Below are 17,208 nucleotides of genomic sequence, written 5' to 3' on the forward strand. Positions count from 1 at the left end.
TGCCTCTCTTGCTAAACTAAAGCTTTGTGAGGGTAGGGGGCTATCTTCCCTGGCTTTGGATCTTAGATTCTTTGTGTGGTGCTCAGTATTTATTTGAAGAACTGACAGAATGCTTAACAGTGTTACCTGAAAACTTAAGTAACTTATACCCCTCATCCAAGGTAAGGACCAGTGGCTGCGCTTTGCTGGAGCAGCCGTGAAGAGATACCCCACATCCAAGGTAAAAGAAACCCAAGTAAGACAGTAGGTGTTGCAAGAAGGCATCAGAAGGCAGACACACAAACCATAATCACAGAAAACTAGTCAATCTAATCACACTAGGACCACAGCCTTCTCTAACTCAGTTAAACTAAGCCATGCCCGTGGAGCCACCCAAGACGGGCAGGTCATGGTGGAGAGGTCTGACAGAATGTGGTCCACTGGAGAAGGGAATGTCAAACCACTTCAGTATTCTTGCCTTGAGAACCCCATGAACAGTATGAAAAGGCAAAATGATAGGATACTGAAAGAGGAACTCCCTAGGTCAGTAGGTGCCCAATATGCTGCTGGAGATCAGTGGAGAAATAACTCCAGAAAGAATGAAGGGATGGAGCCAAAACAAAAACAGTACCCAGTTGTGGATGTGACTGGTGATAGAAGCAAGGTCTGATGCTCTAAAGAGCAATATTGCATAGGTACCGGGAATGTTCAGTTCAGTTCAGTTCAGTCACTCAGTCATGTCCGATTCTTTGCGACCCCATGAATCGCAGCACGCCAGGCCTCCCTGTCCATCACCAACTCCCGGAGTTCACCCAGACTCACGTCCATCGAGTCAGTGATGCCATCCAGCCATCTCATCCTCTGCTGTTCCCTTCTTCTCCTGCCCCCAATCCCTCCCATCATCAGAGTCTTTTCCAATGAGTCAACTCTTCGCATGAGGTGGCCTAAGTACTGGAGTTTCAGCTTTAGCATCAGTCCTTCCAAAGAAATCCCAGGGCTGATCTCCTTCAGAATGGACTGGTTGGATCTCCTTGCAGTCCAAGGGACTCTCAAGAGTCCCATAAATCAAGGCAAATTGGAAGTGGTCAAACAGGAGATGGCAAGAGTGAATGTCGACATTCTAGATTCAGCAAACTAAAATGGACTGGAATGGGTGAATTTAACTAAGATGACCATTACTGCAGGCAGGAATCCCTTAGAAGAAATAGAGTAGCCATCATGGTCAACAAAAGAGTCGGAAATGCAGTACTTGGATGCATTCTCAAAAATGACAGAATCTCTGTTCGTTTCCAAGGCAAACCATTCAATATCACAGTAATCCAAGTTTATGCCCCAACCAGTAACGCTGAAGAAGCTGAAGTGGAACGGGTCTATGAAGACCTACAAGACCTTTTAGAACTAACACCCAAAAAAGACGTCCTTTTCATTATAGAGGACTGGAATGCAAAAGTAGGAAGTCAAGAAACACCTGGAGTAACAGCAAATTTGGCCTTGGAATACGGAATGAAGCAGGACAAAGGCTAACAGAGTTTTGCCAAGAAAATGCACGGGTCATAGCAAACACCCTCTTCCAACAACACAAGAGAAGACTACACATGGACATCACTAGGTGGTCGACATCAAAATCATATTGATTATATTCTTTGCAGCCAAAGATGGAGAAGCTCTATACAGTCAGCAAAAACAAGACTGGGAGCTGACTGTGGCTCAGATCATGAACTCCTTATTGCCAAATTCAGACTTAAATTGAAGAAAGGGGGAAAACCACTAGACCATTCAGGTATGACCTAAATCAAATCCCTTATGATTATACAGTGGAAGTGAGAAATAGATTTAAGGGCCTAGATCTGATAGATAGAGTGCCTGATGAACTATGGATGGAGGTACGTGACATTGTACAGGAGACAGGGATCAAGACCACCCCCAAGAAAAAGAAATGCAAAAAAGCAAAATGGCTGTCTGGGGAGGCCTTACAAATAGCTGTGAAAAGAAGAGAAGCGAAAAGCAAAGGAGAAAACGAAAGATACAAGCATCTGAATGCACTGTTCCAAAGAATAAGCAAGAAGAGATAAGAAGGCCTTCCTCAGCGATCAATGCAAAGAAATAGAGGAAAACAACAGAATGGGAAGACTAGAGATCTCCTCAAGAAAATTAGAGATACCAAGGGAATATTTCATACAAAGATGGACTTGATAAAGGACAGGAATGGTATGGACCTCACAGAAGCAGAAGATATTAAGAAGAAGGGCAAGAATACACAGAAGAACTGTACAAAATAGATCTTCACGACCAAGATAACCACGATGGTGTGATCACTCACCTAGAGCCAGACATCCTGGAATGTGAAGTCAAGTGGGCCTTAGAAAGCATCACTACGAACAAAGTTAGTGGAGGTGATGGAATTCCAGTGGAGCTATTTCAAATCCTGAAAGATGATGCTGTGAAAGTGCTGCACTCAATATGCCAGCAAATTTGGAAAGCTCAGCAGTGGCCACAGGACTGGAAAAGGTCAGTTTTCATTCCAATCCCAAAGAAAGGCAATGCCAAAGAATGTTCAAACTACCACACAATTGCACTCATCTCACATGCTGGTAAAGTAATAACTCAAAATTCTCCAAGCCAGGCTTCAGCAACATGTGAACCATGAACTTCCATATGTTCAAGCTGGTTTCAGAAAAGGCAAAGGAACAAGAGATCAAATTGCCAACATCCGCTGGATCATGGAAAAAGCAAGAGAGTTCCCGAAAAACATCTATTTCTGCTTTATTGACTATGCCAAAGCCCATGACTGTGTGGATCATAATAAACTGTGGAAAATTCTTCAAGAGATGGGAATACCAGACCACCTGACCTGCCTCATGAGAAACCTGTATGCAGGTCAGGAAGCAACAGTTAGAACTGGACATGGAACAATAGACTGATTCCAAATAGGAAAAGGAGTACGTCAAGGCTGTATATTGTCACCCTGCTTATTTAACTTCTATGCAGAATACATCATGAGAAACGCTGGGCTGGAAGAAGCACAAGCTAGAATCAAGATTGCCGGGAGAAATATCAATCACCTCAGATATGCAGATAACACCATCCTTATGGCAGAAAGTGAAGAGGTACTAAAAAGCCTCTTGATAAAAGTGAAAGAGGAGAGTGAAAGCTCTTAAAGCTTAAAGCTCAACATTCAGAAAACGAAGATCATGGCATCCGGTCCCATCACTTCATGGGAAATAGATGGCGAAACAGTGGAAACAGTGTCAGACTTTGTTTTTGGGGGCTCCAAAATCACTGCAGATGGTGACTGCAGCCATGAAATTAAAAGACGCTTACTCCTTGGAAGGAAAGTTATGACCAACCTAGATAGCATATTCAAAAGCAGAGACATTACTTTGCCAACAAAGGTCCGTCGAGTCAAGGCTATGGTTTTTCCTGTGGTCATGTATGGATGTGAGAGTTGGACTGTGAAGAAAGCTGAGTGCTGAAGAATTGATGCTTTTGAACTGTGGTGTTGGAGAAGACTCTTGAGAGTCCCTTGGACTGCAAGGAGATCCAGCCAGTCCATTGAAGGAGATCAGCCCTGGGATTTCTTTGGAAGGAATGATGCTAAAGCTGAAACTCCAGTACTTTGGCCACCTCATGCGAAGAGTTGACTCATTGGAAAAGACTCTGATGCTGGGAGGGATTGGGGCAGGAGGAGAAGGGGATGAAAGAGGATGAGATGGCTGGATGGCATCACTGACTCGATGGACGTGAGTCTCAGTGAACTCCGGAGTTGGTAATGGACAGGGAGGCCTGGCGTGCTGCAATTCGTGGGGTCGCAAAGAGTCAGACACAACTTAGCGACTGAACTGAACTTATATAATTTTCAATACTATTGTTTAAAAGCACATTTTTCATTATTGTCACATCATGTTTCAAAAATCTCATGGATCAAGGAAAGACTCGTAGCAGTAGGTAATAGGAGTCTTTTGCGAATCTTAGTATGTCAATCTTAATTAGAAGAAAGGCATACAGACAGTATGCTGAGTATAAAAAGAGGACAGGGGGCATTCGGTCTTTGCCGTTAGGTATCACCTGGATCTTGGACATCCTGGAGTTTGGACCCTGCAGTTTCCAAATTTGAGACCTCACCAACTTTTTGTCTGAAGTCTGGATTGTTGCTATTTCCTCTCTGATCCTTTTATGTCTTCCAGCCCCGCCTGTTTCTGTGAACTAGATTCACATCTGCCACACCTTTTCCTGCCTGGGTGGTTCCCTGGCTTGGCCCACCTTGCCTGTCCTGTCACTGCTGATGCCCTCCAGTGATGCCTGATTTGACTCACTGGTTGTAACATATCACTTGCCAAAACCTTTGTGAGTGAGCGTTATCTACAAAAACATTTACTCAACAACTGTATCTTCACTTGAAATAACATGGAAATCTAAGACAGAACTTTTCACAGGATTTATTTCCTAAAAAATGCACACCCCTATGAAATCAAATTCATCAGAAAGCCTTGGTTTTAGCTGTTAGGGCTCATGATGCATGTGAAGTCTAGGATGTAGTTACCTGTACTATGACTTCTGAAAGAGATATGGAAGTTGGTTTTGTTTTGTTTTAAAATCTGTGATGTGTAAAATGTAGGAAGGAATGTGAAGAAGTTAAACATTGTTCCTCCCTAACTTTAAGGATATGAATATAGTACAAACATCAGGCAGACATCAGCTGTGATCTGACTTAAATTTATTTTTTATGGTCTAGTACTAGTATTAAAAATTGTAATTCTGCTTTCTAGGTTATTAATCTTGTAGAGTGTGCAGGAAGACTGTAATGTGAATGCTGTTATGCACAAATATTTACACCCTTATTTTAAAAATACTTTATTATGAAAAAGTTAAAAACTTCATTTTACCTGTTTTTGGAAGTCTTTATTTCTTTGTGTAATATCCAAGTTTGTCTCATACTCTTCTGCTTGAATAACATTTTTTGTACTTCAGTTTGCTGCTGATAAATTCTCTTAGGTTTTGTTGAAAAAGTCTTCATTTCTGAGAGTCATTTTCTCTGGGTATAAAATTCTGAGTTAATAACGCTTTTCTTTTTTCTTTTTAATTCTTTCAGTAATTAAAGGATGTCATCCCATGGTGTTTTTGCTTTGCACAATTTCTTATAAGAAGTTTGCTTAATGTTTGCCTCTTTGTTTACAGTCTGCCCTTTCCTCCCTCTTGCTGCCATCAAAATGATGTCTCTGTATTTGGTTTTCAACTGTTTGAATATAGTTTGTTGTGTAGGGTATGTTTGTGTACATGTGTGTGTTGTATTTATCCTGCTTGGAATTCTCTCAGCTTCTTGGATCTATGCTTTGATTTCTTATTTTTGGAAAATTCTGTTAGTATTTCTTCTAACATTTCCTCCGCTCCATTTACTCTTCTGGGATTACAGTTACACACTTTAGACCATTTGATATTATTATGTTCTGGTTTTTTAATTTTAATTTTCTTTTTCTTTGTGTTTCACTTTGGGTAATTTCTGTTGACTATCCTTGAATTTATTGAGCTTTACTTGGAAGTGTTTAGTTTACTGATGAACCTGACAAAGGCATTCTTCATCTCTGTTATCATGTTTTTTGTTGTTTTTTTTTTAAAGTGTTTTCTTAGTTCTTTCTTATAGTTTCCACCTCTCTGCTAGAGGACTCAGGTTTCAGTAAAGAATTTTCCACTAATTTTCTCTGAACCTTGGTTTTCTCTTTTACAAAGCTGAAAAACTGGGACTATATAATGATAACTAACAGAGTTGTTTTGAAGATCAAAGCAGTTGATCTTGAGCAAGTCAAGGCAAGTCTCTTTTTTTTCCCTTAGTCACTTAAAGACTTGGACTGTATTTTCCTTTGGTCTTATTTAGTTCCTGAAATGTAAGATTCTGTGAATGGGAAGAGACCTAAACTAACACTGATTGACAGCCTGTATTAACCTTATGCAGAATTTGAGAAAGGGATAAAAATCACATTTAAAAAGTGCTTTTGAAAACATTTTACTTTTTCTAGGTCTATGTGGATTTTAATTGAAAGAAACAGACAGCATTAAATCCAGTTACCACTTGGTTAAGTCTGTTAAAGAATCATTTAAATTTTTTCAACTGTTGGGTTTCCTGACTCGCTTGAGAAATTTCATGGCTTATAAAACATATCACTCTTTTTCTCTGTGCCTATAGAATTTTAAATTATTGGGTTGCAGTTTGCAGTATGGGGAAAGTTTGCAGTGTGAGGAAAAACTAATGGAGGTATTTTTACTCTTTACTGACTAAGTGCAAAACGAATGATATTCTCACTGGATTTGGCTTTGTTGGCCACAGGCTTGGGTTCAGATCTCAACTGCACAGTTGTGAAACCTTGGTCTGATAATTTAACTTTTGGGCCTGAGTTTCTTAGCTGTGCAATAAAGATGATACCTGCATCAAAGAGCTGTTTTAAACATAATGTGTGTAAAGCTTTGGGTACAGTGCCTATTTAATAGGAATCCATAACTGAGAGCTTTAAAAACAGTAGCTACAATGCAAGATGCCACCATTAAGTTGAAGTTTTATTAAATAGAAGGGGAAAGGTGAGTTTAATATTCTTTCTATTTCAGTGAAAGGGTCCACATGGTAAGGGGATATTTAACAATAGGGAGAAGGTTAATTGAAAAGTGAATATTGGTGAATAAGAATTATAACCACGAGTTAGTGTTTCCTATGTGATAGATGGTCACATTTAATCCTCAACATAGCCAATGAGATAAACTGCCCTTCCTGGAAAAGCTTTTCTTTATCTGAGTGAGGGTGACCACACCCTTTTTTTGTATTCTTCTGATCCACTTTGTGACTGTTTTTTATTTAACCCCTATCCTCTCTCCACTTCTCATCCCCAGTGAGGGGTTTTCTATGTATTTGGCCCAGAAATTGCCTGCAGTAAATTGAATTCTTGAGATATTGAATCATTGTGTTTTTTTGCTCAAAATGAAATTCTGCCATGTTTATGTTATAGGTGAAAATTTAAGCATTAAACGTGAATGTTGGTCTAAATTAAAGATACTAAAAAAAAAAAAGTTGTGGATAAAGAGAATGCTCAATTAGACTTGTTCCCCCTCCTTCCCCTGATACATACTGTTTGTTAAGATAAGCAAAGTAGTATTTCAAAGTAGCCCTTGTTCTGGAAATCACCTTAGTGTAAATTTAATGAATTTCAAAGAGGTGTCCAAATTCTGTGTTTGTAAGTAATTTTACTGTAATGGATATTATTCAAGACTGAAATTATTTAATACAAAGAAACATTCTTTTTCATACTGGAAGCAACTGTCTTCCAAAACACAGCCCACAATACAGGCATTCTTATTTGAATAAAACTGGGAATAATGTCAAATTATTTTTGCAGTTTTTTTTTTTTTTGTCATTGCACATGTCTTCACAAAACTGCATTCCTGATCATAGATTTTTAGAACTGGAAGGAACCTAAGAGATTTAATCTCATTTCTTCCTGCCACCCAGAGAGATGAAGTGATTTATCTAAAATTGTTTAACTACCTAATGACAGAGCTAAAGTGAGGACAGAGTCCTTTATCCCTTCTCCATGGTGCTACATTCCTCTGGAAAAAACTGCCTACTTGCACTTGGTTTTTAATGCTAGTTAGAGTCTTAGGGTAAGGTTTTTTCCCATGACTAACTAGTGCTCTTTTGTTTTCTTGTGTGGGTGTTTGGGAACAAGCTCTCAAGGGTGGTGGGGTTTTTGTTATTGTTGTTGAACAACTCAGAGTCTAAGGCACTGAAAAGAAAAGGCGTTTGTCTGGTTAGCATTTAGGGGGTCAGCAAGGAGTGGTTGTAGTTCCAAATTTTTGCTCTTAACATCAATAGGCAGATGCTTTAAAGTTGAGTTTTGTAACCTGGGGTCTCAATTCCCTAAACTTTTTGAGAAAATTATGCAGCTACATGCTTACCTCCTAAGAAAAGGATCTGTAGCTTTCATCAGTTTGTCAAAGTTAAAAATTATTTTTTTTAGAAGGAGGAAAAGCTAAGCAAACTTGATTGAGAACTGTGTCCCCACTCTTTTTTGTAGGTTTTTTCTTTTTTAATTAAAAATTTTTAGTATTTATTTTGGCTGCACTGGTTCTTTGTTGGAACAGCTCAGACTTCTCTAATTGTGGCATGTGGGCCTAATTGTGTATGTAGAATCTTAGTTCCCCAACCAGTGATGGAACCCGGGTCCCTTGCATTGAAGGCGTGAAGTGTTATCCACTGGACCACCAGGGAAGTCCCTGGGTCCTCATTCTTGAACTCTAAATACTAATTATACTAGAGGGTTCCCTTATCTCCAGCCTCCTTCTGCTAGTGTCCTTCCTCCTGACAAGCCTTATGGATAGTTTCCTGTATCTTGTCATGGAAGCCACTGGAGGCCCTAGACTTCTTTTTGCAGAACTTTTCCCATAAGTTTCCCACGCCTTCAATAGAAATTCATTTTACTCAGCTTCCTTCCTAGATGAGAACATGTAGAAAAGCATGTTCTACATTTTTAAGTCTGGCAAAAGTCACGCAAAGAAAAAGCTACCACTAAGACTGACGTTGGAAGAATTTGTTTATTCATTTAAAAAAGTCTGTATTGACCACATACCACGAACCCTCAGGCATCGTGTTAGATGCTGGGAAATGAGAAGTGGTCTCTTATGCAAAGCTCACGTTCTGCTAGGGACACATCTCAGTGGTAGTAATTCAGCATGCTAACTGCTCTAATAGAGGTACCAACAAAGCACTGAAATCAATCCTGGCCAGGAAGAGAGATGGGTATTAGGGTAAAATTCACAGAAAAGTGACAAATATTTGAGTTGCATCTTAAAGGTTCAGGGGTTTAGCTATCAGTGTTATGTTTGCGCCTTCCTCACTTCAACTAAAATTCACATTTACCACTCTCTTATTTTGTGTTTTCAATTAGAGCTCCAAGCGAGAATGGAAGCCGCTGGAGGACCGTAGCTGCACAGACATACCGTGGCTGCTGCTTTTTATCCTCTTCTGCATTGGGATGGTAAGAAGCTCACAGATCCTCAGAACATGAACCTATGAATCAAGGGGATGATGAGGAGTTGGTTTGAAGAGGGAACTTGTTATTTAGATATTTATTTATATTTGTAAATGAATAATCCCTCTTGAATTGCTTATAACTAGAAGTTCTAGGATACCATAGAATTAGGTTTTTTTTTCCCATACAGATAAGTGATATTTGGTACCCCTTGACTTCTTTTTTTTGGCTTGCATGAGAACTGACATCAAAATTAAGGAATAATTGAAACTCTCTCTTTGACTAGATCATTTCAGAAAGCCAGAAAGCCTTTAAAATAAATATCCATGAACTCTAAGCTTGATGCAGGTGTTGAGCAGAGCAGTGGTCATGGAGTTGAGTCCTGAGTGTTTATCCAACCCAGTCATACAGTCCTGATGGTTATTTTTTTTTTTGCCAGTCAGTTTCTTTCAGGGACTTGATGTGCCTTTCTATAAAATTAGAGGTTTTTCTTGATGATGTCTACAATGCTCCCAGTTGTGACATTTTTTTTTTAGTTCTTCGTAGAGGGGAGTCTGGTTGCTCCCTGCTTCTTCCTCCTTCTACCCATGTTAGGCTCCTGCTGCCTGCTGTGCCTACGGAAATAAGTGGCATTTCTCAGTCAGGGATCATGGGAGCTGGTGATTTTCCAATGGATATGGAGGATGGATGAGCAGAGTCCCTGGTGCAGAGTGTTGGGGCTGTGTTTATTCAGATTGCATCCCCGGTCTGCCCTGCAGGAGTTTCCACACAGGCTTCAGGGTCTTTAGTGTCACTGCCGTTGTACGGGCTGGACAGAGGTAGAAAGCAGCCATTTTAGAGCTATCTGATATTTTAAGCTAGAAAGCATTTAGAAATCCTCATCTGGTCCATCACTCTCATACACATCAAGAACATCAGACCACAGAGATGAAAGTGACCATCCCGAGGCCACACCGCTAGTTAACGGCAGAGCTGGGAACAGAGCCCAGTCTCTTACCTTCCAGGCCAGTGCTCTTTTCTGTCACCTTGTTTCTCCCTCAGAGAAATTGCACAGACAGTATTGTTCTCTCTTTCTTAGTCTTTGCAACTCCAAACACAATTATGCTACCTTCAGTTCAGTTGCTCAGTCATGTCTGACTCTTTGCAACCCTATGGACTGCAGCGTGCCAGGCTTCCCTGTCCATCACCAACTCCCAAAGCTTGCTCAAACTCATGTCCATCAAGTCGGCGATGCCATCCAACCATCTCATCCTCTGTTGTCCCCTTCTCCCGTCTTCAATCTTTACCAGCATCAGGGTCTTTTCCAATGAGTCAGTTCTTCACATCAGGTGGCCAAAGTATTGGAATTTCAGCTTCAGCATCAGTCCTTCCAATGAATATTCAGGACTGATTTCCTTTAGGATGGACTGGTTTGATCTCCTTGCAGTCCAAGGGACTCTCAAGAGTCTTCTCCAACACCACAGTTCAAAAGCATCAATTCTTCAGTGTTCAGCTTTCATTATAGTCCAACTCTCACATCCATACATGACTACTGGAAAAACCATAGCTTTGACTAGATGGACCTTTGTTGGCAAAGTAATGTCTCTGCTTTTTAATAGGCTGTCTAGGTTGGTCATAGCTTTTCTTCCAAGGAGCAAGCATCTTTTAATTTCATGGCTGCAGTCACTATCTGCACTGAGTTTGGAGCCCCCCCAAATGAAGTCTGTCACTGTTTCCATTGTTTTTCCATCCATTTGCCATGAAGTGATGGGCCAGATGCCATGATCTGCTACCTTAGGCACCCTTTTTTTTTCCCTCTAAAGTGTGAGTGTATTTAATCTTTTGCCCATACCTTTTTTTTTTTTTTTTTAAGGAATCTTACCTTTCATTATTACTACTTTCTTTTCATGGCTAATGGGCAGAAGTGTGGACACCAGTCCAGCTCCTGAACCAAGGAAAAGAAAACAAGGAACTTTGATGACATATAACACATTCAGTAAAATAAGAGTGTTAGTTTTAAAAATTATTGATGGCTCAGTTTCACCAAATCTAAGATATTTAGAAAACATCAGAATTACTCATTTCCTAACTTAGAACTTATAAGATATTGTTCAAGAGTCTACTTAGTTTAATGGAGTAGAAACTGAAATGCAGCATCCAGGGGTGGAGGAGACATTCTTTGCTAACAGAACTATCCACAACCTCTCCTCGCCTCCTGAGTTTCATTCTGGGACACATAGCAGCTGACCTTTCAAAATTATGTTTATAAAAATATGTACCTACCTCCCAAGGTGCTTTTGATTTTCTGTGCTAAAATAGCTCAGGAAAGTACAATCACTAATGTTAATAGGCTGATTTGGGAGTGACTGGAGAGTCAGGAGCTATTTGTTTACTGAAATGTTTTAATGCAATGGTAATTAATGTAATGTTGATTTCAGTGTGGTGGTAATTAAGACCCATTGTGTGCACTTTTAAATGCAGGCATAGTGTTATTTGCTTTGGAGTGTTTCTTTTTATGGATTACCATTCCTTGGAGTAGAGCTAACATCAAATTTTACCCTGTGGAAACTGGAGAAATCTCAAAGTTCTGTTGCCTACCTTATTGGCACAACAGTAGACTAAAATTTTTTTTGTCCTCTAAATATTTGTTTTGTATGTTTTTGGTGATGGCAGTTTAGTCACTAAGTCTTGTCTGACTCTTGTGACCCTGTTGACTGTAACCCACCAGGCTCCTCTGGCCATGGGATTTCCCAGGCAAGAATACTGGAGTAGGTTGCCATTTCCTCTTCCAGGGGATCTTCCCAACCCAGGGATGGAACCCGGGTTTCCTGCATTGCAGGGGGTTTCTTGCATTGTAGATGAATTCTTTACCAACTGAGCCACTAGGAAAGCCTTGTATGTTTTTTAAGAGTTGCATTTCATTTTTGTCTTTAGATTTCATTCTGTAGTACCTTTAAAAGAAACATTCAACAAATATTTTTTGACCATTATTATGGGCTTGATACTACCATATATATATATATTTATCTCACTAAATTCTCCCACTTACCCTATAAAATGAGTTTTACACCCAGTTTACAGGCAAAGTATAGTGAATATTAGCTTATCTAAGAATATACTGCTGCTCATGAGAGGCAAAAATAGAAAAGGAACTGTAATTTTCTGCCTATATTCTTTTCATTTAATGGCCAGTTGCTTCTGCTTTTATAGGCATTTTCTTTTTCAATCCTCTTACAGCCTATCATTCAAACCATATCTTTACTCACTGCTCTTAACTTGCAGTTCTTTGCTCACTCCTTGGTATCTACTCTCTAGTTCTGAAATATTTTAAGATCTTGTCATCTTTCACTCATCTTTACCACTAAATCTTTTTATTTACACATGTTCATCTCATCATAAATATGTGTACTTCTCTTTTGTTTCTTCTCTTACTTTTAAAATATTTTCCATGCTTGAATTGTCTAGAAACTTAGGATTTTTTTAAAGTAAATTTTTGTCAGTCTTTGTGAGAGTTATCATCTCCTAGCTTGGAGCTTATTTGGTATTTTGAAATCATTGGATATATGTGTACCCTGTTCTAAAAAAATTACATGTTGAATTGTACCTCTTAATTTCTGTTTTCCATTAAGGTAGTAAACAAGTGGTTCTCAACACTACCTGCATATTAGAATTTGCTGGGATTAAAATAAAAATACTCATTTCTGGGCCCCACCCCATTGAATCGGATTTAATCTCTTTGATTCTAATATTCATCCAGGGTTGAGACCCACTGTTGTAGGCACTGATATACTATTGCAGTTTTAAGCAAGAAATGATATGCTTGGGTTTAGAAAGATGGCCCTGGTAGCCAGTGTAAATGTCAAGTCATTGTAAAGGGGGAAGAGATTTCAGGCCACCACTTTGGAGGCTGATGCAATGGTTCAGATGAGTCTAAATAAGAGGTAAAAAAAAAAAACCCTGAAATAAAGAAGTAGTAAGAGAGAGCAGGAGACAGATTGAAGAAGTGGAATTAATAATGTTTGATGTCATCAGTGTTGCCGGCAAGTGGGATACTAAGGGATTATGTTATGGGATATGTATATGATTCAGTATAAGCTTTTTTCAGCTCAGATCCTACTCCAGCTCCTTGTAGGTTCCAAACCACAGTTTCTGTGCACATGAAGGAACAAGAGTAGGATAGATAAACAAAGTACAACTCTTAGTACCCAAGCAGTCACTTGATTACCAATAAAGACTTCCTCAATAAGCATGGCTTGTGGAATGAAACTTGGGCCACATGAGCTCAAGGTTCTTCCCACCTTAGTTAGGCTGACTTCATTCTGTTCCAAGGAGAGGTATATGTGAAAAGAGGAGAGAAAAGAGATTCACTTGGACCAAATCTGCCCAGATCATCGTACCACAAAAGTCAGGATAAAGAGGAAGCTGGGGCTCCCCTAGTGGCTCAGTGGTGAAGAATCTGCCTGCCAATACTGGAGATGCAGGTTCTTTCCCTGATCTGGGAAGATCCCACATGCTACAGATCAGCTAAGCCCGCGTGCTACAACTAGTGAGCCCACATGCCTCAACCACCGAAGCCCACGTGCCCTAGAGCCTGTGTTCCACAACAAGAAAAGCTACCTCAATGAGAAGCCCGTGCACCCCAACTGGAAATTAGCCCCTGTTTTCTGAAACTAGAGAAAAGCCCGCACAGCAGTGAAGACCCAGCCCAGCCAAAAATAAATAAATAAATAAAGAGGAGGGTCCTTTTGTACTAAAAGTATGTACTAAAAGGAGTACATACTTTGAAAGACAGAAGATACAGACAACTCATACAACTTATTCTTAATCATTATTGCTGCTTACTATGGACTGGGTACTATTCTCTGCACTCAACACAGATTTAATTTTCACAACTGCTCAGTGCTACTCTGGTTATCATCATTCCCATTTTACAGATAAGGGGGCACAGGGATATGTTAAATAATTTGTCTAAGATTACATGGTGGCAGCATTGAACCCAGGAGAGAAGAGGAAGAAGGCAAGGCCTCGAGAGACAGTCCCTTCTTTGTTGCCTGGCATTGGGAAAAACAGAAGTTGTTGTTGAGAACGTGGACCTGTAGAACACAGTAACCTCACCTGCCAGTTAAATGTTGTCTATTCAATATGTCAGACTCTTTGAGCATAGAGTTTAGCATTACTGCTTCCTCTAATGCAGAGTTAGAAAGCCAGCGTCCTCTCCCTCTGTATCTTAGCTGTGCAGTCTAGTCAGAAATGGTGCTTCTGATGGAGATGGGGCGTATGCTGGAAGGGAAAGCGGTTTGGGGAAACGTGGAAGGAACTGAACTGTAGACATGTAGGGTGTGCAGGTAGGGATAAGCAGTTGGAAATACAGAGTTGGAATTTTGGAGAATGATCTGGACTAGAGCTGAATTTTAGAGCCATTATTGCATAGGTCGTCCCTTCAGACTGCTTTCAAGGACCTTTTTTTTATTTTATAGTCTTAGTCTAGTTCTCAGAGTGTAGTGTTTCTACCTCATTAACTATTGTGGAGCAGGCAGCACAAAGGGAAAGACTCAAAGACTCACTGAAGTGTTTAGTCACCTGTGTGATGGGCTGTGCTTTGCCAGGATCATAGAATAGGAAGAACAGCATGCCAGAAATTACCTTAAGGTCACCTGATCCAAAATGACTGCCTGCTCTCTGTTAAATCCTTTGGTTTTTCTGTCTTTATTATTGTGGTAAAATATACATAACTTCGTTTTCCCTGGTAGCTCAGCGGTCAAGAATCCACTTCTAATGCAGGAGGCGCCAGTTCTGTCCCTGGGTTGGAAAGATCCCCTGGAGAAGGAAATGACAACTCACTCCAGTATTCTTGCCTGGAAAATCCCATGGACAGGGGAGTCTGGCAGGCTACAGTCCATGGGGTTGCAAAAGAGTCAGACACCACTGAGCAACTGAGCACACACACACGTACACACGTACATAACTTAAAATTTATTATTTTGACTATTTTTAAATGTACAGTTAAATCCATTTACTTTTAATCTACTCTTCCTCGCCACCTGCACATACTGCATGCTCAGTCATTACAGTGGATCAAATGGGCCCATACTTCTCCCTGGAAGTATAGCCTAAAAAAGTTGACTCTGTTTCTATTAATAGTTTTCCTTAGAATCATAAAATTTTGGAATCGGAAATGACTTTTGAGATTAATCTAATTCATTCCTAGTGACAGGTAAGGAGACTGGGCCTCAGAGAATTTAAAGTGTTAAAGAGACTTACCTGGGGTCATGAGTATTTGCAGCTGGTTTCAGTTCTCAGTATATATTCTTTGTCTATGTTTTTTTAATTGCTCAGGCTGCCCATGAAATAGCCTCTCTGATTTTAGCTTCCTCAGGCCCCATTATTATTTTTTTCTTTTGAGAATATCTCAGTTCTTTCAGGGTGAACTTGATATTTCCTAGACTTCCAACCATTCTTGTTTTTTCCTTCTTCCCTCTTTCTTACAGTAATATATCCCATTAAACTTTAAAGAAATCCCGAAATCTGGCAGATTGCCAAAGCTTTTAAATTTATTTTTGAAATTTGTTTGCATAAGTATTAGTTCTGCATCAGACTTTCTAATCCTATGCTGTTTGCTGGGTCCTAATAGCCTCCTGGTCTCAGAGTTCTTGGAAAAGGAGGAACAGAAGCCAAGTGTTACTCTAAGGTTTGACAAGTTAGTTACTAGCAGACTGACTCCAAGTGTTGTTTAAGGTAAGAGAGGTAGTCTTTGAGAAAAAAATTCTGGATATATTTTCATTAATCCCTGGGAGAAGGCTGTAAGCCTAAAGTCTTTTTATCTTGAAACACAATGCCATATTCATACTCCCTCCCCACACCTCATGCATGTTTTGTTGACTTTTCTTTTCTTCAGAGCAAAGCTAAGACCTCTGCCTTGCTCAGTGGTGTGGTAAAGGCTCCATGTGTGAAATTCAAACATGGCTTGTGAAATGAAACGTGTCCTTTTTTTTGACTAAGAGTGAGTGAAACTAAGCCAAAACTCTTTCTTAAATTGAACTAAACTTGTGATGTGAAGGGGAGATGAACACAGTCCATTAATTAGCAGACTGTTTTTCTCCCACATAAGCAATAGACACTTATTAGTTGCCAGATCTTGCCTGTGATCTACCATCTCTGGTCTCTTTATCTGATTTGAATCACCTCCTATTTGTGATTAGATTTGTCTGCTCCTTCTCACTCTCTCTTGAAATAGCAGTTCTGAAAGCACTTCAGTGGCTCAGTCATTTTAAGTTCTTAACCATGATTCTATTCCTTACGAATAGACTTCTTTTCTCTCTAGTGACTGCTCTCTACTATAGGTGTATAAAAGCTTTCCTTATCCCCCTTACAACTTGCTTCATTAATGTGATTTCCTTCTGCTAAATAACACTCTATCTGCTTCTTGGAGCCATTGAATTAAAGAGTACATTCTGTAAAGTTTCTCTTACCCTATTTTAATTTCATGTACCATTTTTTCTCATCTGAAACTATATTGCTTCCTGCATTTGGATTTCACAATTTTTTTTTTTTAAAAGGAGATTATCTTTTTAATTATATTTGGCCTAGTTCTCCATTGTCACTACTTGTACCATGAGACATCTCCAGGATAACAGTCATGGTTTCTCTCTCTCTTACTAGCTTCCTGTTCCCCTTCCTTTCCCTCCTACAGCTTCTCACCCTCTCCACTCTAATGCTTTGGGAAGCTACTAAAAAGTTTAAATGGCCTATGTGAAAATATGTCAGTGTCCCATTTTACCATATACATGAAACATTTATAATTTATACTCTGCCTACATCCCAGAGGGATATGAGGTGGCCTATAATTTAAAAACACAAACACACACATGCACAAAAACACGCACATGTATGTTTCCAACAGTACTGTTAAAAATGATCATAAAGGGACTTCAGGAACCATTGAAGGCCATCTGTAACACAAAGTACTTATCAAAGGTAAGAAGAACATTTCTATAAAAAGTGAAAGAAGAACATAACCTTTTAATTATGCAAGTGCTTTGCTATTTTAGACCAGTAGTGAAAGATGGTAATTGTGGTCCAAATGTTTCTCTGTAATGACGAAATGACTGACAGTATTTCTCACTCCCCACACCCCCCCTCCCCTGCCACCCCCTAGAACATTTTTTCCCAAAATTCAGAACTGAAGGGATTTTTGGTTAATCCCCAATTACTGTTATTCTGTTAGTCTGACTTTTTCATTAGC

The 17,208-nt window shown here is 39.6% G+C and overlaps 1 protein-coding gene across 6 annotated transcripts in view; it reads left to right on the forward strand.

The window, feature by feature from the left end:
• The window catches only part of SLC44A1 (solute carrier family 44 member 1), a 251,700-nt gene that overhangs the window by 56,175 nt on the left and 178,317 nt on the right, over positions 1 to 17,208 (forward strand). For 5 of the 6 annotated variants that reach the window (XR_008713846.1, XM_055579212.1, XM_055579208.1 and 2 more), the window contains exon 2: positions 8,904 to 8,993. Coding sequence is in view for 5 of the 6 variants with exons in the window: in XM_055579212.1 (XP_055435187.1) it covers positions 8,904 to 8,993 (90 nt within the window). In the remaining variant the exon portion in view is untranslated. Of the gene's footprint in view, positions 1 to 7,492; positions 7,621 to 8,903; positions 8,994 to 17,208 lie in introns of those variants that run through there. The other variant, XM_055579211.1, reaches the window with a different exon arrangement.

This window comes from Bubalus kerabau, chromosome 4 (assembly GCF_029407905.1).
Source record: "Bubalus kerabau isolate K-KA32 ecotype Philippines breed swamp buffalo chromosome 4, PCC_UOA_SB_1v2, whole genome shotgun sequence".
NCBI classification, from domain to species: Eukaryota; Metazoa; Chordata; class Mammalia; order Artiodactyla; family Bovidae; genus Bubalus; species Bubalus kerabau.